The sequence below is a fragment of the Ciconia boyciana genome, chromosome 6 (genome assembly GCF_034638445.1).
Source record: "Ciconia boyciana chromosome 6, ASM3463844v1, whole genome shotgun sequence".
Classification (NCBI taxonomy): domain Eukaryota; kingdom Metazoa; phylum Chordata; class Aves; order Ciconiiformes; family Ciconiidae; genus Ciconia; species Ciconia boyciana.
In genome coordinates, this window is record NC_132939.1 from 68673487 (window position 1) to 68700948 (window position 27462).

Here is a 27462-nt window from a genome sequence, read left to right on the forward strand (position 1 = left end):
CCCCGACTTCCTCCTCCTCCTCCTCCTCCTCCTCCTGCTGCTGCTGCTGCTCTCTTCTCTCTCCTCTCCTCTCCTCTCTCCTCTCCTCTCCTCTCCTCTCTCCTCTCTCCTCTCCTTTCCCCCCGGTTTTGCAGATCTCTTTCCTCCAGACCCCGCTGCCTCCTGCCCCTCACCCTGCCTCAGTCCCTCTCCCTGTCTCTGCCCATGTCCCTGTCCGGGTCTCTGTCCCCGCCCCTGTCCCCATCCCTGCCCGTTTCTGCCCCAGTCCCTTCCACTGCCCCTTGTCCCTGTCCCGTCCCCCCACCCCACTCACGACCCCGCACCCCACACACGCCACACACCAACCCTACAGCCCTCACACGCACCCCCACCCACCGTACGCCCATCCGGCACCCCACACCCCCTGCACCCATCCTGCACCCTGCACCCCACAACCCCCCTGCACCCACCCCACACCCTGCACCCCACACCCCCTGCACCCATCCCACACCCTGCACCCCCCTACACCCATCACATACCCTGCACCCCCCACACCCCCACACCCCCTTGCCCCCATCACACGCCCTGCACCCCACACCCGTCCCTGCACCCACAGCCCCCTGCACCCATCCCTGCCCTCTCTTGCCCCCCTACCTCACAGCTCCAGACACCCCATGCCTGGATCCCCTCTTCTGCCCCCAAGCCCCTAACACTCACACCTCTGCCCCGGGGTGGCCCGACCGACCGACACAGCCCCCAGCACCCCCGGCCCCTCCCTGCACCCCTCGAGCCCTTCCCAGCTCAAACGTTCCCGTCTGAGCCTCTACCTGCCTCTCCAGGGCACAGCTCGGGGAACAGCCAGCGCTCAGTAGTTTGTCTTTTATTTTTCATCAGCGTGAGCCCACGTGCCCAGTTTTTAGGATTTCAGGCGGAAGATTTCAGAGGCACAAGAGATCTGGCGAGCACGGGCTGGGTTTTTATAAGGCAGCCTCTTCCTTCCTTCCATCTGCACCCCGAAACATCCGCAGCCGGCCCAGCTGCGTGCTCGTGGCTATACCTTCAAGTCTGCTCTCTGGAGGTCTCAACAGCCCCACGTCACACGTATACGTTGAAAGTACGTTAATGTGTTCCTCGTGCAGGGCTGGGGCAGGGGGCACGGCAGAGCTGGGGGGCAGCGCGGCCCCCCAGAACGGGCCGCTGCGAGCCGTGCCCGCAGCAGCAGCACCTCTGGGTCCCATGGGCTGCAGCTCCCCGCAGGCGGTAGGCACGGGCACCCTGCGAAGGGCGTCAGCGGGACCCCCCCCGGGGCCGGCAGCGGTGGGCACGGGGGGGCTGCGTGTCGCCCCTCCGCTGGCCAAGCTCTGCAGGGTTCCTGGCAGAGAGGCGCCGGCTGCCATAAACCGGGTTTCCCCTCCCGTTTCCACAGCAACACCCGATGACTGATTTCCTTCGCTGCCCTACGAGCATGGCACCCCGCCATCCGCAGAGCCCACCCGCAGCTGCCCCCGGGGCCCTGGCACCCCCCTGGGCAACACCCAGCACGGGGCCGGGGCTGGCAAGGTCCCCCCACCCCGTTACACACTGAGCCGCCAACCCCAAACGCGAGGCAGGGGACGTGCCACGCTGCGTTAAATAAGTGTCGCATCCAATGATAAATTCAGGGTGCGGAAGGCCCCCGGCCTAAAGAGACGCCGGTGCACGGGGTATTTTTGTTAATTATCGCCAATCAGTTGTTGGTGCCTGATTGGGGTGATGTCGAAGGGTATGCCCAGCAATGCTTGTTTTGGAAGGGCTGATAAAAGGAGGGTGCTCTGTGAGGGGACAGCCGTCGCTGCGTTAACGGCAGGAGAAAGCACCGCCCGTTTTGATCTGGTAGCAAAATTTAAAAAAAATACCAAACCAGGATGCTACTGCAACATTTTCCCTTTTTTTTAAGTGCATTTTGCAGTTGGCTCCATAAAAGCGGCATTTGCCTGTTGTCGCCCTACAAATCCCAAGGCTTCGACCTCTCAGGCTGCCATGAAACGGTGGCAGGAGATGTGAAATCTGGAAGCGGAGCGACTGAAGCTGAAAAGGCCCAAGCGCAGCCTTTTCGTGAAAGCTTCCATTTGTGACATGGGAACGCAGAGCAGCAGCGGCAGGGCTGCCAGCACCGGGGAGCAGCCCGGGGAAAAAGGCCAGCGTGGGTGCAAGGCTGCCTGGGGACACGCCGGGATGGGAACCGGAGGACCTTTCCCCCCTGGGGACCTCTCCTGCGGTGAGATGAAGGAGCGATGATGGGGGCCAAGCCATCGCATGCCTTCAGACGGAGGGGAATTCATCTAACAGCGTAGCCGGGGGTCCTAGCCTTTGCTAAACACAGCTTACGGCGAGGGGAGAGCCCCCTCCCCGCCCTCTCCCCCCTGGACGGCAGGGCTGGCTCGCTCTGCAGGCTCGTGCCAAAAACCATTCAACATCTGGTTTGAGGAAAATTTAGGGGTTTTATAGGCCAAGGATGAAATCTGGAGGCTATACTTAGTAGCAGACAATGCAGCCCCCCTCCCAGAAAGTCGCTTGCTCCCTCGTGTTCCTCCCTCCTGCGTGAGGCAATTAGCTGCCCCGAAAATGCCCGGTGCTAGCGGCCATCAGCAATTAGGCACCCATACCCGCGGCCGCCCGACGGTCAGCACCCGCCTCGCTGGGGACGAGGGCTATCTTTAGAAGACAAAGGGAAATCGCTGGTAACATGCAATTATTTTCGGAGCCCGTAGAAAAGGCACGGGATGCTCCCCGGCACCGCTCTGCCGCGGATGCCGAGGGTGCCGGGGAGGGGGGGGCGGTGGGGATACCCCACGCCAGAGGTGCACAGCCCCCCATCTCCATCCCCATCAACACCCAGGGTGTTGGGAGAGGGGATGGATGGCAAAGGCGGGCAGGCTCTAGCGCGGGTCCCAGGGATGCCCCGGGCTCCTGATGGGTGGCGGTAGCCTCAGTGGTCCCAGCGTTAGCGTGGCACGTGGTCACATCCAGGCCCGCAGGACGGTGGCACGTGCTGGGAGAAACCGCTCGGGAAGCTTTACTGATGCTGCTTCCCCATGGGAGAACAGGCACTTCATCTTCATCTTCACCTTCATCTTCTGCAGGAAATCGGGATTTTGCTGCTAATAATGGCCAGCTCATCACATCAGACCGAGCGGACGGCCCTTATCTTCCTGCTCTACCACTCGGGTCTCAGCAGTTTGGGTGCGAGGGGATCGATACGCTGGGGAGCAGGAGATGCCCGGGTAACAGGGCAGGGGGACCTGGAAAGGCTGTGGTTTTCAGTACCCCCCACAGCAGCTTTCCCCGGCTGGAGGAAATAGGCGCCAGGCTCAGCAAAGCTGGCAAAAATCAAGAAGAAAAGAGCTGGCGAATTGTGTTCCGAGGAGTTTAATTAGCGCTAGCGGCATGGGAGATGGGAGGGTGGCCCTGGGTGTTGGCGAGGGGGAAGGCTGCAGCACAAACCCTCTCTCAGACTTTGGAGAAGCCGCACGCTTCACCCCAAAACATCAACTCGGGAAAGAGAAAATGAAGAGGCTCCCCTGCCCACGCGCTTGCAGAGAGCGGGGCCTCAGGAAATCCCCACTTGAGACGAGCCCTCGGAGGCGGCAGCTCTGCCAGCGTCCCCACGCTCGGCCCGAGGCCGGATGCCGTCCCGGGCTCTCAGGCAGGATCCTGCTCGGGGTCACATCTTAACTAACGGTGGAGCTTCCTCCCTTGGGGAAACTCCCCCCGGCGCTGCCCCCAAACACCCATCCCACCCCCCCCCCAAGCGGAGCCTGCTCCGAGCAGAGGAGAAGGGAGAAAGGGGGATTAAAGGGCTGCAGCGCGGCAGGCAGAGGACGGCCTCACTCATCGCACTGGTGACTGCTGCCTCTCCCTCTGCCCGGGGCGGGGAGCTGAGCCCCTTCTGCCGCCGCCAGCCCCCGGCCCCGGCCCAGTCCGCAGCCCCTCACCGTGCTGCAGGACGGCAGCAAATGCCGCTGCTCGGCGTTGCCGGCTGGGCTGGGGGGGAGCGGGGCTGGGGGGTTGGGGGGGCTGGGGACAAACTGTGACCCCCCCCAAGCCCGCTGCAGTCCCCGCACCCCAGGGCCCTGCTGCCGCCGTCACCCCCCCAGGCTAAGGGGTGATGCCCGTGGTGGGCTTCTCTGCTCTGGAAACAGGGGAGCATTTGGGGGAGGGAATTAATGGGAAAAAAGCAAATCACGCCTCGCTCAGCAGCCTGGCCAGGGCCAGGTGTGCCTGGGGCCAGCGTGGGGCCACTGAGCCGTGGGCTAATGGCCCGTGGGGATGCTGGAGCCCGGCTGACGCCCCAGGGTGGCCCCCGCTGCAAGCAGGGGGGTTCCCCGGCCCCGTGCAGCGCTGACCCCCACCCTTCCCACTGGGACTGCTGGGCCCAGCCAGCCCCGTGACGGCAGCCACCGAGGAGGGGCTCAGCCCTCGATGCCAGAGCAGAGCCCCTCCAGCTCCCGCAGCTCAGGGACCCCCCTGAGCACCCCGCACGGGGCTCACCGGGATGCACGGCCAGAGCCATCGGTGTAGCACGGCTGCAAGGCGAGCAGCCACTCCCATCTGCAACGCTTACTGGGGCCACCCCCGTGTCCCCAGTTATTTCAGGAGCTTAACCCCGGTGACGGCTGCCGCAGGTCCCCCTGTGCCTCCTCCCAACGTGGGAGCGCTGGAAGCGGGCACGGCTTTCATAGAAATCACCAAAAACCAGGACTGAAAGGATCAGCCCATCCATTCCCCTGCCCAAGGCTGGAGTGGCCTTAAACCTGTTCTTTGGAGCCGGGCAATGCTGGAGCAGAGCGCACAATAAATGCAACGCGTTTGTTAAATTCATACGTGTTTCATCACTCACTTAAGCCCGGGAGCATTTTAAAGAGTCAAAGTAATGCAAACAACTGTCATTTTATTGTCATTTCCAGCCGTACCGCAAAAGGCACACAACAAACTTCATTGGTACAAAATAATTCGCTGCGGGGTTTTTGTAGAGTTTTCCTTGTGTTTTTCTTTCGCAACACAGTCACTGGCTCTCCCATCGCCCTGATGGGAAGATCCTTTCACAGAAAGGACTATTTCGTTCCTGCAGACAGATAGCCCATTATTGCAGCGGCAGCGGCACGAAGGGCAGGCGGGCACGGCCACCCCGTCCCCCGTGGGACCCGCGCGGCCACCCCGGCCACCTGCGGAATAAATGGCACCTCTGTGTCCCCCCGCTCCCCGGCACAGCCGCGCCGGCTCGCCCGGCACCGCTCCCGCTTGCCCAGGGGTGAGCTCCATCGCAGCCCCCCGCACCGGCTGGGACCCTTCGGTTCGGATTCGGCTGCAGGACAGTGGGGCGAGGGGGGACACAAAACGGAGAAACCCTGGTCCAGCTGCCCCCCCCATGCTTTCTGAACAGCGTCGAGCATTTCTTTACACCATTTACCCTTTTGCTCCCTCCAGCTACGTGTTTCAGCAGAGTAGCGGGCGAGGGTCCCTCGGGGGCACCCGGGGCTCGCCGGCGGAGGCGGTGCCAGCAGGACCCCCCCAGCTGGGTGCTGTCACCCCAATGCCTCGCAGGGGCTGGCGCAGGGAAAAAAAAAAAAGAGGCTGGGGATGAATTTAGGGGATTTTCCTGCCCGTACCAGCCCGTGCGGTTCCAGCATGGCAGACGCACGTTGCTGGTGCACGCACCAATCCCCCCAGCACGCTGTAAACCCGACCACGGATGGGGGTCTGGAGTGGGGCTGCTGCTAGCAAACCCCGGCATCCCAGCCTGGGATGTGGTGCCCACGAGAGAGGCTTTCGGGGTGTTTGCTGCGGTCCCCCCAAACCCAGCGCGGGGCACGTAGCCCTGAGCCCCCACGCAGCATCCCTCCGGCTGCCCCGGGTGGCTTTAGGGGAGAGAAAGAGGCTTTAGGGGCTCGCCCCGCCAGCCTTTGGCTACCACCTACATTATTTTCCCGTAATATCCCTCGTGCCGGGCGAGATCAAGCTCTGGGGTGGGGACACGCTGTGCCGGTGCCACGGTCCCGCAGTGCAGAGCCCCGGCAGCACGCGATGCTCTCCCCTACCAGCTCCCCTATCGCAATAACACCCATTTTTTTGCACCGTGCCAATAGCTATGCTCCTTTTCTTTTGGTACCAGTTCCCCCTTCTCGGCTTCCTCCCCCAACATTTCTTATAAAAATAAGATTGTGCTTATTTAGAAAATATTTTTTTTTTTTTTTAAGAAAAGTTTCCAGTTTAAAAAAAAGGTGGTATATCAAAATATGGCAAAACTTTGGCTGTCAATCGCTAAACTCTAATTAAAAATATCGACTAAAAAGGCATTGTGCTGTCAATATTGGCTGCTGTAATGCTTTACCCTCCGGTACCGATGGTAAATACTACACCTGGGCAGGTTAACTTCCCTAGGACACGCTCAGAAGCCGCCCTTGGGTTTTTCTAGCACATCACCATCATCCTTCAGCGGAACTATTCAAACTGTAAGAGACTTAAAGACGCATGAAAAGCCTTGGTAAAATACAACGGAGGCTGTACCGGGAAGAGCCACACTTACAACGCGGTTGCATACATATTCTTCTCGAGAGGAATGTCTATTTTCTCACCTTAGTGCTTAGAAAAAAATATGATTGTTTATATGGTTCATTAAAGGAGAGAAGCAGATCCTTTGTATAAAAGGTATTTTAGAGTAGAAGTAAAATGCAAATGGGTCTATCAGATCCAGACATATATAAACATACATATCTTGATATATTTATATATGTAATCTCTATATATTCCAAGGTTGGGATGCATTATTGCAATATCCTTACAGATGACCTATTCTTTTCCATTCTCCTTTGCTTTTGGTTTTCTTGGCTGGGGTTTTCTTTCTCAAAAAAAAAAAAAAAAAAAAAAAGAAGAAGAAAAAAACCAAGCTGCAAACGGCTCCGAGAGCTCCCAGCCACCTCGCTGGGACCGCTCTGGCCTGACCTCCAGCACGCGTGTTTGGAAGAACTGGGTTGATGCCCTGCCCCAGCAGCCGCTGGCCGTGCCCTCCTCCACGGCACGGCCCCCCTGCCCGGCGATCCCCGGCTGGTTATTGCTTAATTCTCCCTCCCCATACTGGCCTTTCGGGTATTTACAGTTCTTTGGCTTGACTCGAACACAACAGTTTGGCACTTTCTCTCCGGCGTCGGTTGCCACCAAGCCGCTGCCGGAGCCTCTGGCAGCGCTGAGGATGGGGGCAAGGAGGAGAAGAGGCCACCTCGCCACGAGGCAATGAGAAAGCATGGGTTGGCTTCTGCTAGCTCAAACGAGTTGCGCTTCTCCCAGTCGAAATAAGACAACTTGTGTTTTGCACAAACTCATCCGGAGGAGAAAGGATGCCGGGGGACCGCCGGCGGGACTCCGCCATGCCCGGGGGTCTCCATCCCGCCCGCTGTCGGGGCGATCCTCCAAGTGCAAATGGTTTCCACGGCCTCGGTTTGCAGGGAGCGGTGTGGGGCGGGGGGAAGGCGGCGTTGACGGCCCCCGATGCGGGGCAGGGAGCCCCAGGCTCCCCCCCGAGGGCGGGCAGCCAGTCCTGTCCCCCGCGGCGCTCAGACGACGAACTCCGGGACTTCATCGTGGGTGAGATCCAACGAGAAGTATTTGCTGGTTCTTTTGACAGGGAAGGTCTCCTGGATGTTGATGCACTGCTGGGCCAAGCACCCGTTGCAGTAGAGCCCTTCCTCCTCCAGCCCGTGGGCACAGCCGAAGGTGTAGCTCTGGGCCGTATCCTGGCAGAGGTTGGCCAGCTGCAAGAAGTCCTTCTGGTAGAGCCGAATGTCATCCAGGCTCAGGCTGTGCCGGTCCGTCGACGTCTTCGGTTTCCTGCACGTCGTCTGGGCATAGCAGAGAGGGGGCTCAGGACCCGCCAGGGAGCCAAGGGGGTCGGGGAAACCCAAAACCCCGGTGCTAGCCGGGCTTTCACCAAAAGGTGAAACCTTGGGTTTCACCAAAGCTCCGCCAGCACCACGTACCTGGGGTAAGGAGTCGGTGCTCTGCCCCCGCAGCTTCACCACCGTCTCCGAGGAGCTGGAGGTGGAGGAGCTGATCTCTTTCACGATGAGCCCTGCGTGGGGGAGAAAGGAAGAGAAGGGTGCCAACGTTATTTCGAAGCTTCTCAGCTCTCTTGGGATCCGTGCCCGCTGCCCCTGGGGGCTTGCCTTTGCTTTGGGGCTCAGCTCAGCGGGGCCCCGATGGCCCCGCTTGCAAACAGCTTTACCTACAAAGCGTCCCAAATTTGCACCAAAACAGCATTCAAAGCCGTCCCCGGGGAGCCTGGCACCCCAGAGACCTCCCAGTAGCACCCAGCACGGAGCTGGAAATGCGGGCAACCCTCTGGGTGCAGGCACAGCTCCGGAGAAGCCAGGCTCACACGTGTGATAACAGCACCTGTGCTCATGGGAATAAGCGAGGGGTTGTCATGAAAATGAGAGCAGGGGGGGCAGCAATTGAGAACGTTGCCGGAACTATGTCCATCGCCTGCGGGCAGCTCCTGCCATCGTCCCCGGGTATCTCCAAATAACCCGGCATGCCTGGGCACCCACCCCTGTGCCACAGGGCGGCTGCATGGAGCATCAGTCCTGCTCCGAGTAAAACCTGCACCTTTCCCGGGCAACCCCTTCTTTTTAAAGCTTCACCAAATTTACCCCATCTCTCCTTCGACCCACCGGGCGAACGGCTTTTCCCAGCGTCCCAAATGGATGCCTCGGGCTGATTTTGCTCTGCCGAGCACCAAAGGTGTGACGTGCATTGGGGAATCAGAAATAAAAGCGGCCGCCACCTTACCCGAGTGCCCGTTGAACTTGCGCGACAGCAGCATGTCCTCCGTGATGTAGACGCACATGTCGGGGCTCACCTCCATCTCGCCAGCCTGCTCCAGCTCCCGGGGGTCATCCACCAGCATCTCGATTTCTGCAGGCGGGGAGGAGGCGGGACGAGTCATTGATGTGCACCTTCAGAGCACCCTCCAACCCAATTACCCGGTGAGACCCAAGCCGAAAAGCCGGTGCTCAGGGCAGCTGGCGTCTCACCATCATCCTGGGAGTCCTCCTCCAGCCGGTCCTTCCCACCGCTCTCCACCCCGGAGGTGTGGGAGCTGCCATGGCTGGTCATGGAGCTGCAGGTCTTCAGCTTGCGGTGGGCACCGGCGCCCGAGAAGCCATCCTCGGGCCCCATCTCCCTGGGTTTGGGGTCGGTCTCGATGCCCGAGGTGTGGGAGCTGCTGTGGCTGGCGGTGGAGTGCCGAGAGAGGCGCTTGTGCCGGATGCTGCCGGCGCTGCTGCCGCTGGCCCGCGAGCGCTTCTCCAGCTGCTCCATGTCCAGGTCGAGGGTGTCGCTGATGTACGACTCGCGGTATTGCTTCTTCTCTGCGAGGCCAGCGGCACGCCGTTGGCAGCCTGCACCCCAAATCCACGGGGTGCCCTGGCCCCCCCGGGAAGGGCATGGCCCCAGTGTCCCCACCCAGGGACACTGTCACCCAAGCCCAGCGGGGTGGCACAGCAGGAGCCAGCCCTGTCCCGGTGGCATTTGGGGATGGGGGGGGGGGGAGCCTCAAACCTGCTGTGCTCTGTGCTGTGCCACCCTCCAAAGGAGGATGAGGAGGAAGAGGAAGAAGAGGAAGAGGAGGAAGGAGGAGGAAGAAAATGAGGAGGAGGAAAAAAAAGAGAAGGAAGAAGATGATGAGGAGGAGGAAGAAGAGGAGGAAGAAGATGAGGAGGAAGAATAGGAGGAAGAAGATGAGGAGGAGGAAGAGGAGGAGGAAGAGGAGGAGGAGGGGAAAGAGGAAGATGAGGAGGAGAAAGAGGAAGATGAGGAGGGGAAAGAGGAAGATGAGGAGGGGAAAGAGGAAGATGAGGAGGAAGATCTTACATTTGCACAAGGGCTTTCTGACCTTGGAGGTGGGATGCGGGGCACTGGGAAGCGCTGCATTGAGGCACTGGGGAGAACTGGGCCATCAGGGACCGCAGCGGGGCTTGTGCCTAAGCGGCCGGGGGGTCTGTGGGCACCCAGCCCAGTCCGGGGAGCGTTTGCCTGTCGGGCAGGGCCAGGGCGCACCGACGCACAGTCGAGGGGGGACGTGGGGACAGCCACCCCCCGACACGCTCCCGGCTACGGGGCTGGCACAGGGTGCTCGTGCAGACAGAAAAGCCGGGTGGGAGCCCGGCACTGGTGGGATTTGCGTCCCGGGGGGGGGCACCGACCTTCGTTCTCCTCCAGCTTGCGGACCTGGCGCAGGACGGGCTGCAGGTTCATGTAGAGGCGGTGGCTGCTGCTGAGCAGCTGCAGGAGGTGGCGGGAGCGCAGCGGGCAGCCCGTGTAGTAGATGAGCTTCCTGGCCGAGGGCAGCCCGTCTGGCAGGATCTCAAACTTCTTGCCCTACGTGGGAGAGGGGGAACATCAGCTCCGGAGAGAAAAATACTCTCGATTCTCACCCAGTCCTGTTGCAGCCCCCCTATTAACCCCCCAGTTTGCAATCACCCCGCTTGAGGTCTGTGCCACACCACCCCGTGCCCAAATCAGAGCCCACAGGCGGAGATGCTCTGCCTGGAGATGGTGGCACTCACCACGAACACCAGTTTCCCCACGTTTGTCCAGGGGAAGTCATAGAGCAGCTGCTTTTCTTCATCCAAGTTCTGCAAAAAGAAGAGAGGCAGGCCCAGCTGAGGATGCCGGCAGGGGCTGCCCACGCCTGCCCAGCAGCGGGCAGGGAGCCGAGCCGTCGCCCTCGCTCAGCCACCTACCTGGAAGATCTGGATGCCCCGTGTCGTCAGCCCCAGCGTTAGGGAGGCCTCCACCTCCCTTTTGTCCTAAGGAGGAAAAAATTTGATGGTTTTAAATACACAATTTGCAGCACGAAGTGGATAAATCTGCCCCCCCTCCTCCCCAGCCCAGGTATCCTCCTCTAATCAGCCCATCTCCCGCGCAGCAACATCAGCCGCAGGCGGTAGGTGCCACATTAATCACAGAATCATTTAGGTTGGAAAAGACCCTTAAGATCATCGAGTCCAACCATTTAACTAATGACGCACACACCCCACCCGCTCGCGTCCCCTAACACCGTCCCAGGCACCTGCCACCCCCCTCACCGCCCAGAAACACCCCAGCTTGGGTCTGGAAAAGCCGTTTAACCTCAGAAAATTTGGAAGGACCTTCAGAAACAGAGCTGGGGCACTTTTACGCTTGAGCCCAACCTGCTCCTCACCGGCACAGAGCGGGTGACGGTGGGGCAGCCCAGCCTGCCTGCAGCAGCACGGGGAGCACCAGCCACGCACGTGGCCACTGTCCCCTATGTGCATCTCCCTGGGGGGCTGGAAACAAGGTTTTGGTTTTTTTTTTACAGCCCTTTTTAACAATGTACCCCCTTGCCGTGCTCAGATGCTCTCTGTACTTGCCATTCCCTGTGCTCTCCCGAAGGCAAATTTCTCTTTAACTTCAGGATGCTACAAAATGGTTTGCGAAGCACCAGCTCCCAGCAAACAAATTGCTTTGTTCCCAGGAGAAAAACCCAGCGTGTATTTCTTAGGGAGGGGATACCAAAAAATAAGATCCCCAAAACCTCACGGCTGCCTCCTCGCACCCCAGCAAACCTCTCGCCTCTCCTTAACTTGTAGAAAATGGCAGGAATATAAAAAGCTGCATCTCCCTGCCTCTGGGAGCGAAGCACTGCCCTCGAGACCGCTCTGCTCCAGCCAGCGAGTGCCAATTCAAACGCAGCTCTTCCCAAAATACCTCAGAAATCGCTCAGCAGTTGCTCCTTTCAAGAAAAAGCAGTCCCGAATCCAACACCCAACCTGGGCTCGCGGCCGGGGCTCACCTTGTACAACCTGTAGTAGTGCACAGCCACGTCGTCCAGCCGGACGGCCTCCTTGATGTACTTGAGATGGGCTTCGGAGGCCGTCAGGGCAAACTGATCTTTGTGCATGTTTGGGACGTGCTTCAGGATGTAGTCCTTGCCCCTCTTGGCAACAACCTGTTTGGAGGAGAAGAGAAGCTCGTCCAGGGGAGCCGCTCCGTGCTTGCTCGGGGCCAGCCACCAGCCCCGGCACTCCCGGGCAGCAGTGATTTCCAGGGAAAAGGGAAATCGGAGCAATACGCTCCGTTATGGAGACCTGCAAGCAAAAATAAAACAGATAGAGAAGCCAACAACTTCTCGCCAGCAGGATTTCCCACTGGGAAGTGCATGTTTGCTCCACGTGGCCGTCCCGTGGAGCTCACACCACTGGGGACACCCGTGCCGGGGCAGGGAGAGCCATGCACGGGGTCCCTGCTTGGCTGGGGACACGGCCCCGGGGCTGTTGCTCCTCAGCGACAGGTACAACAAAAAGAGAAGCTGGCAGATTTGGGGCAAAACCCAGAAAGCACATAAAGCGGGCAACGGTGCCTACATCTTTTATAAATCTTCCCAGCATCCACTGGCAGCCCTGGCTGCGGGGAACCACGGGGGAGCTTCAGCTGTGGGAGTCCGAGGGCACATCACACGCGGCCGCACAGCCCCTCGCTGCTCCGCTCTAACTAATATTTACCTGTCTGGTAATAAACGGACTCGTTTTGGGTACCCCACAGAGGCTGGCACCAGGCCCTCGCTGCGGGGAGGGGGGTCCCTGCCGAAGGGGTCCCCGCTGGGAGCCGCCTGGGCCACTGCCGTGCCCGCAGTAGGTGCCACGTTAATCACAGAATCATTTAGGCTGGACCATTTAGGGATGGGCACAAATACGGGACCGCTCCCTGCTCTGCTCCTGCGCAAAGTCATCGGGACGGCATCGCCCCAGCGCCCAGCTCTGCTTGCCTCAGTTTCCCTCCAGGTGACCTGCCTCAGTTTCCCACAGAGGTGACCTGCCTCAGTTTCCCTCCAGGACTGTCCCAGGAGCTGCCTACACCCACGGCTGCTGCCAGCACGGAGGACGCCAGTTCCCAAAGGGCTCCAAAGCCCGAGGGAGGGCACACGGTGATGGCTGGGGTGATGCCGTGATGGCACGTGGCATGCAGGGAAGCCCCTTGCAGCACACGGGGAAATCCCCAGCAGCGGCGTGGGCTGCCCCAGCCACCACACCGACCCCAAGGCTCCCTGCCCACAGCTATGTGCAGCCCCGCAGTTGTCAGAGGTTATTAAGAACCGGGACTAAGCCAGAGATAGGGAGGCAGCAGGAACGCCGGCCGCCTGGGAAGCCTCCGAGCAGCCCAGCATCGGCAGCCTCGTAGGGATTCCTGCGAGCTTAGAGAGGCGTGCTTACCCAGGCGGGGAAATAGGCTTCGGGCTCGAAGTACTTCCCGTAGTGCTTGTTGCGCTTGAAGTCGCCCAGGTCGGCTTGGAGGGCGAAGGCGGTGAGGAGGAAATAAGCCTCCTCGCGCAGCACGCACTGGGAGTGCAGCACTTGCTTCCGCAGGTGCCAGTAGTAGTAGTAGCGTGCGGTCCGGTCGCTGCGGGGAGCAGAGGAGAGAGGGGAGGAGAGGGGAGCCGGCGGGCACCCACCCACCACCCAGCCCAGGGGGTGGGAGACCCCTCCGGCACCTTCCTCCCGGTGGGAAGCTCTTGCAGGGGGAGCAGGGCTGGGTGCCGAGTCGTTTGCCCCCTTTTCCCCCGTTCGTTAAAGCTGGGGCTCTCATTAGGTGATGCAAAACCGCAGCCGCTTTGCTGTGCTGAAATTTCCAGGGCTCCCCTACCCCTGACAGCATCCTTGCATGGCTGCAGATGCTGCAGATGCCCTTGTGTCCCCACACGCCCAAGACCCTGAAAATAATTTTTTCCCCGAAACAGGACCTCAAGCTCCCACCCAGCCACACGCACGCACATTAATTAAAATCAGGCCGTGCCACGGGTTAAGCTGGGACAAAACTCTAAACACGATGTCCCCAGCCCCCCAAAAGGCTTCCTCCTTGCTGGCTGGGAGCAGTGTCCCCACCTGCCCCTGGCACCCAGCCACAACGGAAGGGATGAGGGACCCCAAAAGGGTGCGCGAGCAGCATCCCACAGCATCCCACAGCATCCCGCGGCATCTTGTGGCATCCCACAGCATCCCGCGGCATCTTGTGGCATCCCACAGCATCCCGCAGCATCCCACGGCATCCCACAGCATCCCACAGCACCCCGCGGCATCCCGCGGCATCCCACGGCATCCCGCGGCATCCCGCGGCATCCCGCTGAGGCAGGGGCACCCCGGGGTGCTCCCCTGCCAGCCGCTCGCCCTGGGTGGGTGCCCACCGCGGTGGGGACGGGTGGGTGCACCCTACCTGATCAGCCTGCCGTTCTCCACGTAGTACTGCACTCGGAAGTGGATGATCATCGGGGGGCCAAACTGGTCGATCCCCTGGAATGGAGGAGACATTCAGGGCTCCTGTGGAGACCCCGGCATCGTGCCCCAGCCCCCGGCCCCTCGCCTCGGCTCACCCGGGGCCAGGTCCATCACAGCCACCCCCTTGCCCCCACGGAGTGAAAGCCACTCACTAACACCGATCGCATTTTTTTTCCTGAATTAGACACCCATTTTTTTCCCCAACATGCTGAAACATGAAGGGGATTTGGATTTAGAGAAGCAGGCGGCTGGGTTGGAGACCCCCAGGGGTCTGCAGCCCCCCAGTGCCGCTGTCCCTCCCCAGCCTGTCACCCACCAGTCCCCGTCTCAGTGCCAGCGCAGGAGCCTTCACACCAACCCCCTTGGCACATTGCATTGAAATAATTAAAAGCTGCTTTGGGGGGAAAAAAAGCCAAATGCTTGATTTTAGAAACTGGAAGAAAGGGCCACCTTAAAAATTCTGCTGGAATATAAGGAAACGAGGGAGGAAAAAATTCCCACCGCCGGGGTGGGGAGCACGGAGGACGCGTCCCCAGCTGGGGCGTGTGGTGGCACTTGGGGTGATGGCCATCAAAAACATCATCCAGGTTTTGTTTTGCACGCCTGTCCCCCCGCCCCGCGCTGGCTAACAGCCAAGTGTCACCCCCCCCCTCACCCCCCCCCCCCGCCCCTCGGCTGCGTTTTCCCGTGTCCTGGAAGTGACCTGCGATGGGGACAGAGGTGGCCTTACTGCCGTCAGCTCTCCATGCAAGACCTCACCGCTGACCTTGCTGGCCTCCTTCTTCCACTCCTTGGGGCAGTACTTGTAGAGTTTCTGGGCCAGGTCCATGTACACGTGCTCATTGTCTGGGTGGGACAGAGGTGGCATCAGCATCCCCCGCGTGTCCCCTGCCTCCCACCAAGCCCTGCCCCATCGGTGGGTGGTATGGGGGGGTCCATAACCACCTCGTCACCTAATGAGAGGCCACCAAAGGGCTGAGTAAATTCGTACCCACCATTGGGCAAGCATGCATCCCCGACCCAGTAGCACCGCGCCTTGCCGAGCCGCGACGGCATCAGGCTGGACCGGCCACAGGTACCGAACCCACGGCATAAGCCCCCGACGTACTCTGGATGACGCTGAGCCCGAAGAGATGACAGTCCTTCAGCCGCAGGAGGTCACACACCTGCACCAGTAACTCGTGGCACAAAATCTTCACCTGCAAAAAAACCCACACGCGGTTCCCACTGCATCTGCCAGCCGGGGAGCCGAGCCGGGCAGGCAGCACCAAACCCCCCACCGGGTCCCTGAGCAGGACTGGGGGTGACAGGCGGGGCTGTGGGGCTCATTTTTTCCATGGGACTGACAGGTAAGTCCCCAAAAGCCGGCTCCCACCCCGGGGTGCAGGACCGGAGCTCTCCCAGGGATGGGATGCGCAGGGGAGCACAGGGCAGCTCGAGAGCAGCGGGCGGCGGTGGAGACCTCGCTGCAACCAGCCCGGCACGGGGGAGATGGCTTTGGGGGCAGAAAACAGCATATTGGGTGGTGGGGAATTAAAAAAAAAAAAAAGTGGAGGAATTTTATGTTAAATACGACATCTGAATCAGAGCCAAATCCCCCTCCTGCTTATTTGCTGGGGTACAAGCGGCCAAACTGCCATCCGCAATAGATGCGTGGAGCGAGGACTCAAGGAGGAAGGACTGCCCGCTCCTCGTCGTGCCGCCCCGTGGGCTGGCACGTGGCAGGTCACCCGCTGGAAATCCCAGCGCTGCCAGCAGCACATCGAGTCAAGGAGGAGAAGCAGGGGAGCGTAAAACCTTGCCACAGCCTTCAGGGGGAATAATTCGTGTGCATTCCTCTGGCAGGGCGAGAACAGGCAGGCTCAAACTTAAAACCAGAGCTTGCAAATGCACCCGGTTGCAAGCCCCTGGGTGCGATGAAAACATCGGTGCTCAGGGGGTTTTCCCTGGCCCCCGTGCCGCCTTACGTTGATGATGATGTTGAGGGAGTCGTCGTTGGGGAGGAAGATGCAAACGCTGCGGCGGTCCTGCATGACTCTGTTGTTGTGGAAGGTCAGTTTGTTCATCGTGGTCCGGGCTCGGGGCTCGGGGCAGGCGGCGGACACCTCACCAGCGGGCCGGGGTGGCCTCGGTCCCCGCGGGCGCCATCCCTGCGGGCGAGAGGGGGGCTGAGCCCCGTGCACGGCACCCCCGGCTTCCCGCACCCCGATGTGGGTGGGCATCCTTGCCACCCCCCACCACGTCCCCCAGAAGTGGGGGGGTCACAGGGGACACCCCGAAACCCCCGAGAGCACCCCGCCACGGTTACCCCGCATCCCAACCCCGGCGCCGCGGTTAGGGCAGCGCAGGATCGCAGCCGAGCCCAAAAAACCTGACCCAGCAGTTTTATTCTCCCGGCTGGGGTTCAGAAAAACCTCAGGAAAGGCTTTCCTGGCATCATTAAAAAAAATAAAAGTCTATCCGCTGGGAACAAACCCGGCTCTGCCGGCGAGGAGCGGAGCGGCAGCGGCGCGGGAGGTTTTGCTGCCAGCAGCAGAAAGGCGAGGGGCCGGTGCGGGGTCCCACAGCAGGACCCCCGCGTCCCCTCCAGCGTCACCTCCCCCAGCTCCAGCTCTTCACAGGGGTTAAATAAAACCAAGGCGAGCGCTAACAGTGATTTGCAGATGGGAATCGCCGTCTCTTGCCATTTCCCAGCATTCGCCTAAATCCATACCGGGGCCGAGCGGGTGAATCCCTCCTAGCACTAACCCCAGGCAATTCGGTTTTGCCTTATTTTCAAGGGCAAATATTCCTTAAGCCCTTTTTACCCCACGACCATCCCCAGGGACACAAATGCATGCATGACGCAACTCTAAACTAGTTCACCCTTTCTCTAACCCATAGATTTATGCTGGCACTGAGGACAGTATAGTGTCTCCCTCTTCACCAAATATTTGCTTTGGTCTAAATGAAAATGCCTTTGGCTTCCAAAACAGTTTAACTTGCATATTTGTACAGCAGGGGAAAAAAAGTGCCCTGAGGTGACTTTGTGTTAGGTTTTGCAGAAGTTGGGAAATCCAGAGGTGATGCTCTCTCACCACGCCACCCTGGGCTTGCAGCACCGAGGCCCCGCGCAGCTGTGCCGCACGGCCCTGCATTGCATCCGTGCATCACGGCCGTGCGTTGTGGCCATGCATTGCATGCGTGCATTGTGGCAGTGCGTCGTGGCCATGCATTACATCCGTGCATGACGGCTGTGCATTGTGGCCATGCATTGCATCCATGTGTTGTGGCAGTGCATCACGGCCATGCATTGCATCCATGTATCACAGACGTGCATCATGGTCATGCATTGCACCTATGCATCGCATCCATGCATTGTAGTGGTGCATTGTGGCCAAGTATTGCATCTGTGCATTGCACTTGTGCATGGTGGCCGCGCATCGTGGCCATGTATTGTACCCATGCATTGTGGCCATGCATCGTGGCTGTGCATCGCATCCGTGCATCATGGCCATGTATTACACCCGTGCATTGCATTTGTGCATTGCATCCGTGCATCATAGCCATGTATTACACCCGTGCATTGCATTTGTGCATTGCATTTGTGCATTGTGACTACGCATGACATGTCTGCATTGCGGCCATGCATCGTGGCCGTGCACTGCATCTGTGCACTGCATTTGTGCATTGTGGCCATGCATCGTGGATGCATGGCTATGCATTACACGTGCACTGCATTTATGCATTGTGGCCGTGCATCGTGGCCAGGCACTGCATCTGTGCGTTGCACCCGTGCATTGTGGCTATGCCTTGCATCTGTGCATCATGGTCACGTATTGCATCTCCGCATTGCAGCTGCGCATCGTGGCCATGCACTGCATGTGTACATCGTGGCCGTGTATTGTATCCGTGTGCCGCGGCTGTGCGTCGCGGCCATGCCCAGACACGATTGACCCCAACCGGGAGCAAACAGCGCGGCGGACGGCTTCGTTTCAAGGTTCATTAAAAATCACAGCGGTGAACAAAACGGGGCTGAAGGTATTTGGCAAACGTCCTCGCCCCGGCCAGGCACCCGGCAGCTCTCGTACACCAGCGCCGGGCTGGGCGTGAAGCGACTTGCACAGGCTGTGGCAGGGAGGGTGCTGCGTCCCCAGCAAAGCAGCTGTGCCCCGGGGCACCCTCCAGCACCCTCTGCACCCTGCTCCCACCCAAAGGTCTCCTGCAGCAGCCCAACGGGTGCACCAAAGCATCTTCCCACCACAGCCCCGTGGGCTACAGCCAGCTCACAACCACAGCCACAGGCACAAACTGCCCCGATTTATTGGTAAAACCACCACCAGGAGGTTATTCTCTGCTGCCAGCACCGCACGGCCGGGGCCCCGCAGCATCCCTGCCACGGGAACGAGCCCGGAGCAGCCGGTTGGCAATGGGTCCCTCCTCGGCCACAGCCTCTACACCAAGCCCTGCTCGCAGGGGGATCCCCGAGGAAAACACCTTCCTAAAAACACTTGGAAATGAAACCAAGTCTTCAGGGTGCTGGCAAAAAACCCCGGTGTCACAGCTCATCACCTCGCTGCCTCCAAACTGCCTCTAAAAACCAGGCAGGGGCTGGGCATCGGGCCCCATCGTGCAGCTTGAGGGTCCCCCGGGAGAGCTTCCCCGCGGCACCACGCTGCTCTTGGCATCCCGGGGCTGGTCGTTCCCATGCCAGTCAATATATTTACTCCTCCTCCTGCAGCCTGAATTGGTCCCTGAGCATCAGGGATTAAAACACACGAGCTGGCGTCAGCGGAGCACGGGCATCGCACGGCTCAGCGGGGACGGCACCGTCGCAGCCAAAGAAAACATCTCCCCCAGCAGCAGCTCTGCAGGGCCCTACCTGCGAGAGCAAGCAAAACACCAGAGGAAAAAAAAAAAACCCATGTATTTTGGTATTTGTATATAAAATTTTCCAGTTCCTGCTGCTGAGCGCTAACGCCCCATCAGATGACCTCACTCTCTGCAGAGGGCACCATGGGGGTGGCCGGTGGCTTTGTGAGACCCCCCCCCCAGCTCCTGGAGCTTCCCCGGGGGCTCTGCCAGCCCTCTGCGAGCTGGAGCTGCGGCAGATTTAGCAAGCGGGCACAAAAAGCCCTTTCCAGGGCGATGTGCCTCCAGCAGCCTCGGCCAGACGCCGGCAAATTCTTTCCGAGCATCTGCTGCTCATTCCTACAATGTCAGCTTTGATTCCCCGGAACCCCGCGCCGCTGCCCTCGTCGAGTTGCTTCTGCTCCGGCGCAAGCACCGGCATGAGGCAATGAACGTGCCCGGCTCCGAGCTGGAAAGAGCCTGGGATTGGGATTTCCCCTGGAACGCCGCGCCGGGGGGTGACACGGGTCACCCCGCAGCCCAAGCGGCAACCTCCACCCCGGGCAGTTTTGCAAGGGGTTTTCCATCTGGAGAGCAAAGCCAGCTGGAAAAATTCACTGGGAATTCACTGGGAATCAGGACTTGAGCATGGATCAGCCTCCGCAGTGCTGGGAGATCCAGGTCTTCCAGCTGTGCTTTCCCTGCTATAGGGAAAAGACCATTAAAACTCCATAGAAATGCACTGCAAACCCCGTACGCGCCTTGTAACTCCGGGGCTACGCGGAGAAAATCCCTCGATCCACCGTGTTTTTTAGCCCCGGCTCCTGGAATACCGTCTCCCTCCCTGGTACCCACGCCACGGGATAAACCCCGTCGCAAAGCTCTGCTGTAAAGAAAACATCGTGCAATAAACCTGCCGGCCGGCGCAGCTTGGAAAAGCAGCTCGGGCCGTCGCTGCTGACTCGGCGGGGGATTTATTCAGCACGGGGTCTTGCAAACACGGCCGAGGGCAGGCAGAGGCTGGGCCCGGTTCAGACGGAGGTGCCGGAGCAGCGTGCCAGGCTCTCATAGGAAATATAAATTTGGATGCAATTCCACGGTTGGGGATTTAACATCGCTTGAACTTGCCGGCTGAGGTGGGGTTTTCTTCCAAAGAAGCAAGCGTGCTGCTTCTGTGCATGCGAAGGGAGGCTGGTTTGCATGTGCAGCGTTTCTTCCCCCCTCCGCGTATTTAATTACATTTAAAAGAAGCGGCTGGGTCTCCGTGCCCGCGGGTTTGGGTCAGGTTTGTACCCCCATGGTACCCACCGGACCATCACAGCGCCGACTGCCCAACCCGGCCGCAACCCCCAGCCCCCAAACAGATCCAGCCCATTTCTCCATCACTCAAATTCATCCTCCCCTTGCCAAAATATCCATTTTTAAAAAAATTCTGCCCTATCAGCCATCTAACCCATCGCCAGGCTTTTGTTCCTGCCCTCCCGAGCCACCAAAGGGGCGAGGGAAGGGATTCGGCACGGGATCCACACGGGCCGTCCCGCAGCGAGAGGCTGCCCAAAGTGCAGAGCGAGATGGGAAGATGAATTCACAGGGCAGGAATTTCTTGTTTTTAAGAGTTTAGAGTCGGTTTTACCCCACATCACAGGGCGCAGGTATGTGCGAGCTGTTATTACAAGTTTTAAGGCCGTCACTTAATGCAGTCTCTATTAACCCAAAAGCTAGATTAATTCCTGCTTGTGGTTGCCCCGTAATTAAAATCGTCTCCAATTCTTCATGAACTCAACAGTTTCCTCCTAATGAAGAGAGGCAGATGAAAGAGACCTTCACTGGGAAAAAGGACTCGGTTATAAATATTACATTACTTCATCCGCCACAAAAGCTATTTGGATGCTGGAAACTCAGCCTGGGCAGCCGGGGGCCAGCCCCACCAGCCCCAGCAGATGCCCCCGAGCGCTGGAGGTGTCCAAAAAGCCTCTGCAAGGAAGGTCCCCCCAGGAGCTCGCCCATCTCCACCTCTGCAACACTCCTCTTCTTCCTCCTCTTCTTCCTCCCCTTTGGGTGCTGCGATGGGACAACACCAACGGGCAGAGCGGGCGCTGAGGACACCCGGGGACGGCCACAAAGGGCTGAGCCAAGCGCATCATCCCAAAAATGGGATAACGGCCCCTCTGCCACCTCCTATTTGTGTCACAGCTGCAATCGCAGCCAGCGCCGGGGATGAGCTCCGTGGGACATCACATCGGGGCACGGGGAGACACGGGCCGAGCCACGGCAGCTTGGGAAACCGCTCCCCCTGCCCATCCTTCTGCCATGCACGGAGCTGAATCCGGCCTGGAAGGGTTGATTTTCCATCCGCCTGCAACCCCACGGCACAGCCATTCCAGGCCTCTTCATTCCCTTACTTTGGTGCACTAAAAAATAAATAAAGCTGCCCGGCCTCCGCCGAGGATGCACACAGAAATGGATTTTGCCTGGCACAGGCTCCAGCGAGGGAGGGATGGCGCCTGCTCTTCCTCTTCTGTTATCGAACCAGCCCCTTCCATTTTATTTCCTTCCGGAAAGCTTTACCCTGAGCCTTCGGGATTAGAGCAATATCTGCTAAGAGCATCCAGTCGCATCAAGACCAGGTTGGGGGAGAGCGTGCTCGGGGCCAGCACAGAGCCCCGCTGGGCACCCCACGTCCCGATGGGGCGTGTGGCTCCGGATCCTGTCCCCTGCCGCATTCCCGGGAGCTTTATGAACCATCCCCTGGCATCGCCAGCAACAAGCTAAAACTCCCCAGTGCCCCAGTGCAGCTCCCGGGACCGCAGGCATCGCTCCGAAGGAGGCACGTGGACGCGAAGCAGCGCCTTCGCTCCCCGCTCCGTGGGCAGGCTGCAGCCCACGCTGCCAGCAGCATCCCTAAATCCCTTGGGATTTGGCCCTGGGCTTTGGCCACGGGATCTGCTCTCTGGACCACAAAGCAGCCGTAAGGGCCAGTGTCACCGTCCCGCATCCCCACACCCGAGTTTCCAAGCCACGGGCATCCTTATTTAATAAAACCCCCTCAAGGTGCTCCGGCCCTGGGCAAACCTCTCCTTCCCAGGGGAAAGTGCTTTTGGGGAGCCCCGTCCCCCGGCTCCCGGGCACGCTCCCCTACGCGGGATCAGCGCCCAAAGCCATCCCTGCTCCGGGAAACGCGCAGTGCTTTATGGACATGAGGAGGAGGAAATAAAAAAGGATGTGAAGCGCTCTGCAGACAGCCGAGAGCCCGAAAACCAACTCCATTTTATGCCGAAACGCCCGTAACCGCGCCTGGACTATCCAGAGCCCCCGCTGCCCCCGCTGCGGTCCACGGCGTCCTCGCCCCCGGCTCCAGATCTGGCAAAACGAAGCCAAACCAAGTTACTTTTTTTTAATCCTGGAGCGGGCAGAGAGGAGATTTGTCTTCCCCCAGCAGTGCCGCTCTCCGGTTCTCCGGCTGGGAGAGCTCCTCGGCCACGCCAAAGCCTCCATATAAACTTCCCTGCCCCAGCAGCAACGGGGAAAAACGTTTGAGGTTGGTTTTTTTTTTTTTGGTTTGAAAAATATCCTAAGCCCGCTTTTCAGACAAGAAAAAAAAAAAGCATAAAACTCAATTAAGAAGCAGGCAGATATTTTAACCGCCGCCATCACTTGTGTACTCCATCTGGAGTCCAAAGGCTGCTTTTTTTTTTTTAGCAGGAGGGAGCTGACATCATCTTAATTTGAAATTCACATTTATTTTTACATCTGGTCTGAATTAATCTTTTTCAGCGTACTGACTTTCATGTAATGGAATAATTGCTTACAGACTCCGGGTTTAAAGAGCCTGAATAAACCCAGTTTAAAAAAAGAAACCCCTTTACAAAACGATAGTAAAAAGCCAGTACCTATAACCAAACCCCAATACGCCTTCGGGACTGGGAGTTTTAAACGAAACAACATCGCTTTCAAGCAAGAGAGCGTGAATTAATCCTCGCTCTATCCAAGAATTGGAGAGGGCGAGCGAGCCCCGTGGAAAAACACCGACACAAACCAGCCCGGGAATTAGCAGAGCAGCAAAGCCCTGCGTACCCAGCTCCATCAGTGCCACGCCGAAGCATCTCTGGAAAAGCAGAGTTTGGCTGAGAGGGAAAAAAAATCCTCATGCCCAGGAACACATCGGCCGTGAGCAGGAAAAAAAAGCTGATTCAGGACTGCAAGACAACAGCAAAGGTGGCGGGGGGCCGGGGGCACAGCAGGGACGGGCACCGCTTTACTCCCACGTGCGAGTCAAAGGACACGGGAACACCAAGCATGGTCCTGGGAAACCTCAGCCCCGATGTCCTTGCTGCCACGAGGGCACGGTGTCAGTTAAAGCCCAGTGCATGGGTTTATCCTCGCCACTTCCAGAACCCGGCGGGGATTCGCATCCCCGGTGGGAAACACGGAGAAGACCATCAGCGGCACTTCCAGGCATCAGCCTGCGCGCCGAGCCACGGCACCCCCACGGCCAACCCATGGGGGGGCACCCATGGGTGAGTGGGGCCCATGGACGAGGGGGTCCCAAAGGTGACTGTGACCCAGAAACAGGAGGATCCATGGGTGAGGGGACCCATGGGTGAGGGGACCCACAGATGATGGGACCCATGAGTGAGGGATCCCATCGGCAAGCACAACCCACAGCCAAGAGGACCACGGGTGAGGGGACCAACAAGTGACGTGGCCCACGGGTGAGGGGTCCCATGGGCAAGTGCAACCCATGGGCAAGGGGACCCACGGGTGAATGCAACCCATGGAAAAGAGGTCTCACAGACAAGAGGACTCTCGGGTGAGGGGACCTATGGGTGAGAAGACCCACTGGTGAGTGTGGCCCTGGGGTGATGGAACCCATGGGTGAGCGTGGCCCATGAGCAAGGGGTCCCACAGGTGAGGGGACATGTTGGCACGTGAGAGCCAGGAACGAAGGGTCCTGCAGGCAAGGGGACCTGTGGGTGAGTGTGACCCAGGGGTGAGGGGATCTGTGGGTGAGTGTGACCCATGGGCAAGTCTTATCCACAGGCAAGGGGACCCGTGGACAAGGCGACCCACGGGTCAGTGTGACCCATGGGTAAGGGGACCCACTGACGAGGGGATCTGTGGGTGAGCGTGACCCACAGGTGAGGGGACCCGTGGGTGAGTGTGACCCAGGGGCAAGGGGATCCATGGGTGAGTGTGATCTAGGAGTGAGTATGACCCATGAGCAAGGGTCCCCATGGGTGAGGGTACCCACCGGTGAGTGTGACCCATGGGTGAGGGGACCTGTGGGCAAGTATGACTCACAAGCAAGGGGTCCCAGGGGCGAGAGGGCCCATGGGCAAGTGTGACCCACGAGCAAGGGGTCCCACACGTGAGAGGGCCCATGGGCAAGTGTGACCCGCAAGCAAGGGGTCCCACGAGTGAGAGGGCCTGTGGGCAAGCATGACCCACAAGCAAGGGGTCCCAGGGGAGAGGGGACCTGTGGGTGAGTGTGACACATGAGCAAGGGGTTCCAGGGCGAGGGGACCCGTGGGCGAGTGTGACTCATGAGCAAGGGGTCCCACAGACAAGGGGACCTGTGGGCGAGTGTGACCCGCAAGCAAGGGGTCCCACAGACAAGGGGACCCGTGGGCAAGTGTAACCCATGAGCAGAGGGTCCCAGGGGCAAGGGGGCCCGTGGGCAAGTGTGACCCATGAGCAAGGGGTCCCAGGGTGAGGGGACCCGTGGGCGAGCGTGACCCGCAAGCAGGGCGTCCCAGGGGCGAGGGGGCCCGTGGGCGAGCGTGACCCGCGAGCAAGGGGTCCCAGGGCGAGGGGGCCCGTGGGCGAGCGTGGCCCCGGGGCGCACAGCCCGCGGGCGAGCGGCGGGCGGGGCCGTGGCGGGGCCGGGCCGAGGTCCGGCGGAGCAGCTCGGCCGCCGTTCGCCTTCAGCTCCCCGCGGGCGGGCGGAGGAAATGACTCGCATTCCTGCAGCCGGAGCCTCTCGCACTTCTCCGGCACCAACTCATCCCCGAGCGCAACAAGCAGCCGCGCCGGCCCCACGCCGCCCCACGCCGGGCCCACCCGCGGCAGCCCCGGGCGGGCGGGTGCCGCGCCGGGCCGGGAGCGCGGCAGCTCCGCCGAGCTGGGTCTAGCCGAGCCGGGCCGGGCCGGGCTAAGCCGGGCCGGGCTAAGCCGGGCCGGGAGCGCCGGGCGCCGGGCACGCACCTACCTGCGGCTCCGGGGACCGCGCTGCCTGCCGAGCCCTGCCTTGCCGAGCCCCTGCCGTGCCGTGCCGAGCCGAGCCGAGCCGAGCCGAGCCGAGCCCAGCGGAGCCGTGCCCAGCCCAGCCCAGCCCTGCCCGCCGCCCCCGCCCCTTCCCGGGCCGCACCGCCCCGAGCGGCACCGGCGCCGCCCCCCGCCTGAGCGCGGTCCCCGGGACGGCCGGGGGGAGGAACCGGGCAGCCCCGGGGAGGGGAGCGAGGAGGCCCGGAGGGACCCGAGCAACTCCCCCCCGGCCCCGGCGAGGGGAGCCGAGCGCTTGCCCCGAGGGGGCTGCGGGAAGTCGGGCATCCCCCCCGCCCCGGTCCCGGTCCCGGTCCCGGGGGTCCCGCGTTCCCCTGGGGGAACGCGAACCTGCCCTGGAAGGGACCCGAGCAGCGCCCCGGGGAGGGCCCACGGGCACCGTCCCCGGGGGACCTGAGCATTTCCCGGGAGGGGACCCGAGCCTCCCCAGAGCACATGCCGTCCCCAGAGAACGTCCCCGCCCGAACATGCCCGGGGAGAGGAGCTGGGCGGCCTCCGGGGGGGCCCCGGGCATCTCCCGGGGAGGGGACTCACATGTCCCCCGTGGGGACCCAAGCACCCCCTGCACCCAGCCCGGTATCCCCAGCCCTGGCTGTGCCGCTGACATATTAAGCCAGTACTTTGGCGTCAGGTTGAGGCAGGAGCAGAATTAGGGCCAAATCGTGTTCCCCTTAAAGCCTCCACCGATGTCCTGGCAGGTGGATCAAAGGTGAGTTGGGCTCATTCGTGTGACGGCCAGCCGCCGCTCAGCGCACGTAAGGGAGCCGGTGCACGCATGGGTCTCTCTCCATAGGTGACCCAGGACGGGAATAGCAGCAGCAGCAACAGCAGCAGCACCATAAATTAGCAGCAAAGCATCTCCGAGCCGCTCCTTCTTCAGAAGTGCCATCTGGTGAGATTGTTTTTGGAGTCGTTATTTATTCCTCACTTTTAAGTGTCTATAGGCATTTTTTGGGATGACCTGCGAGGCCGGCTCTGCCCCCACAGTCTCTACGAGGCTCCGGGAGAGAACAGCCGCTTGTTCCCAGACCTAAATAAAGAGCAGCTCTGCTGTGAATACCCTGACACTCGTTTCTGAAATCTGTTTGCAGCTCAACAGATCGTGCTGGGTAATTACATTATGCGAGTGCGCAGTACCAGCAGTGGGAATCCAACGCGCTGCACTCCTCATGGAAAAAACCAGCATGGCCTTCGGCAGAGCCCGGGCTGGAAAACCCTCGGCTTTGGGCTCGCTCTCGTGCTCTTATCCATGCCACGTGAAATTCAGAGAGCATTTCCACCCGGCAGCTCTCTCCTGCTTGTGTCGTGCTGAGTCCCTGTGAAGCCACCCGTGCCGAATGCCATCCCAGCTGAGGGCACGGGCAGCGTCATGGCAGAGCAGGGACCACCACCCCAGCCAGAAATGTCTTTTTTCCCCCCAAATTCACTCTGGAAACACCCCTCCCGCAGATAACACCGGGGGATAGCCAGGTAGGGGCCAGGCGCGTGGCAGAGCTGCCGTTCAGCTCATTTAGTCCAACTCATAAAACATTTTAGGGGTCGGGGAGGGCGCGAGCGGGACACGGCCCCGTCGCTTTGGGTGTTGCTGAGGAGGATGAGTCCGTGCTGAGCGTGTCCTCCACGGCCCCTGCCCCATCGCTCGCACCCCCCCGGCCTCGTGTAATACAGAAATACAGTAACACAGCGCCTGCCTTGCCGCAGAGGCTAAATAAAGCAGCAGGAAGAGCTCTTGAATACCAGCAAGGCGATATATAAACACGTACGTGGATGGCACGTATGCTAATGCTGTTCTATAGCCGAAGAGAAATGCCGCGACTCGTATCGACGTGAGATGCTCTCACGGCCGGAGGAGAGTCTCCGGGAAAAGCCGCGCTCAGCATGAGCCGCCCCAGGCTCCGACGTGGGGAGAGCTCGGAAAGATGGACGTCAGCCAGTGTCCGGTCTGCCTCTCCTCTTTGTGAAAGGAAAAGCCCAAAGATTCCGGTGACATTTCTCTTTAACAATTCTGGAATTAATCTTGCTCAAAATCCCAAGAAGCGGAAAC

At 60.2% G+C, this 27462-nt stretch overlaps 1 protein-coding gene across 3 annotated transcripts; it reads right to left on the minus strand.

Moving 5' to 3' along the window:
• Positions 1-6653: 6653 nt before the first annotated feature.
• Positions 6654-25474, minus strand: FRMD6 (FERM domain containing 6). 3 transcript variants are annotated; one of them, XM_072864798.1, is made up of 14 exons: positions 25341-25474; positions 16274-16456; positions 15415-15505; positions 15010-15152; positions 14245-14321; positions 13248-13434; positions 11831-11986; positions 10758-10823; positions 10581-10649; positions 10218-10392; positions 9048-9383; positions 8803-8928; positions 7992-8083; positions 6654-7853 (listed from the first exon to the last, which is right to left on the minus strand). In XM_072864798.1, exons 2-14 carry the CDS (start codon positions 16370-16372, stop codon positions 7569-7571), a joined length of 1902 nt encoding a protein of 633 aa, XP_072720899.1. In that variant the 5' UTR covers positions 16373-16456; positions 25341-25474; the 3' UTR covers positions 6654-7568. The 3 variants fall into 3 exon arrangements, with proteins under 3 accessions (XP_072720899.1, XP_072720900.1, XP_072720897.1); XM_072864799.1 differs by having other exon boundaries at positions 15073-15152; positions 25345-25466; XM_072864796.1 differs by having other exon boundaries at positions 25345-25466.
• Between the last annotated feature and the right edge of the window lie 1988 nt (positions 25475-27462).

What these genes read in the sequence shown, in the direction of transcription:
- FRMD6 (XM_072864798.1), bottom strand. Translation starts at nt 16,372, where the DNA reads ATGAACAAACTGACCTTCCACAACAACAGAGTCATGCAGGACCGCCGC. An exon ending in ACTACTACAGGTTGTACAAG is followed by an intron (nt 10,824 to 11,830) that starts GTGAGCCCCGGC and finishes TTTCCTCCTTAG; the next exon opens with GACAAAAGGGAGGTGGAGGC. An exon ending in CAAGCTGGAGGAGAACGAAG is followed by an intron (nt 9,384 to 10,217) that starts GTCGGTGCCCCC and finishes CTGGCCTCGCAG; the next exon opens with AGAAGAAGCAATACCGCGAG.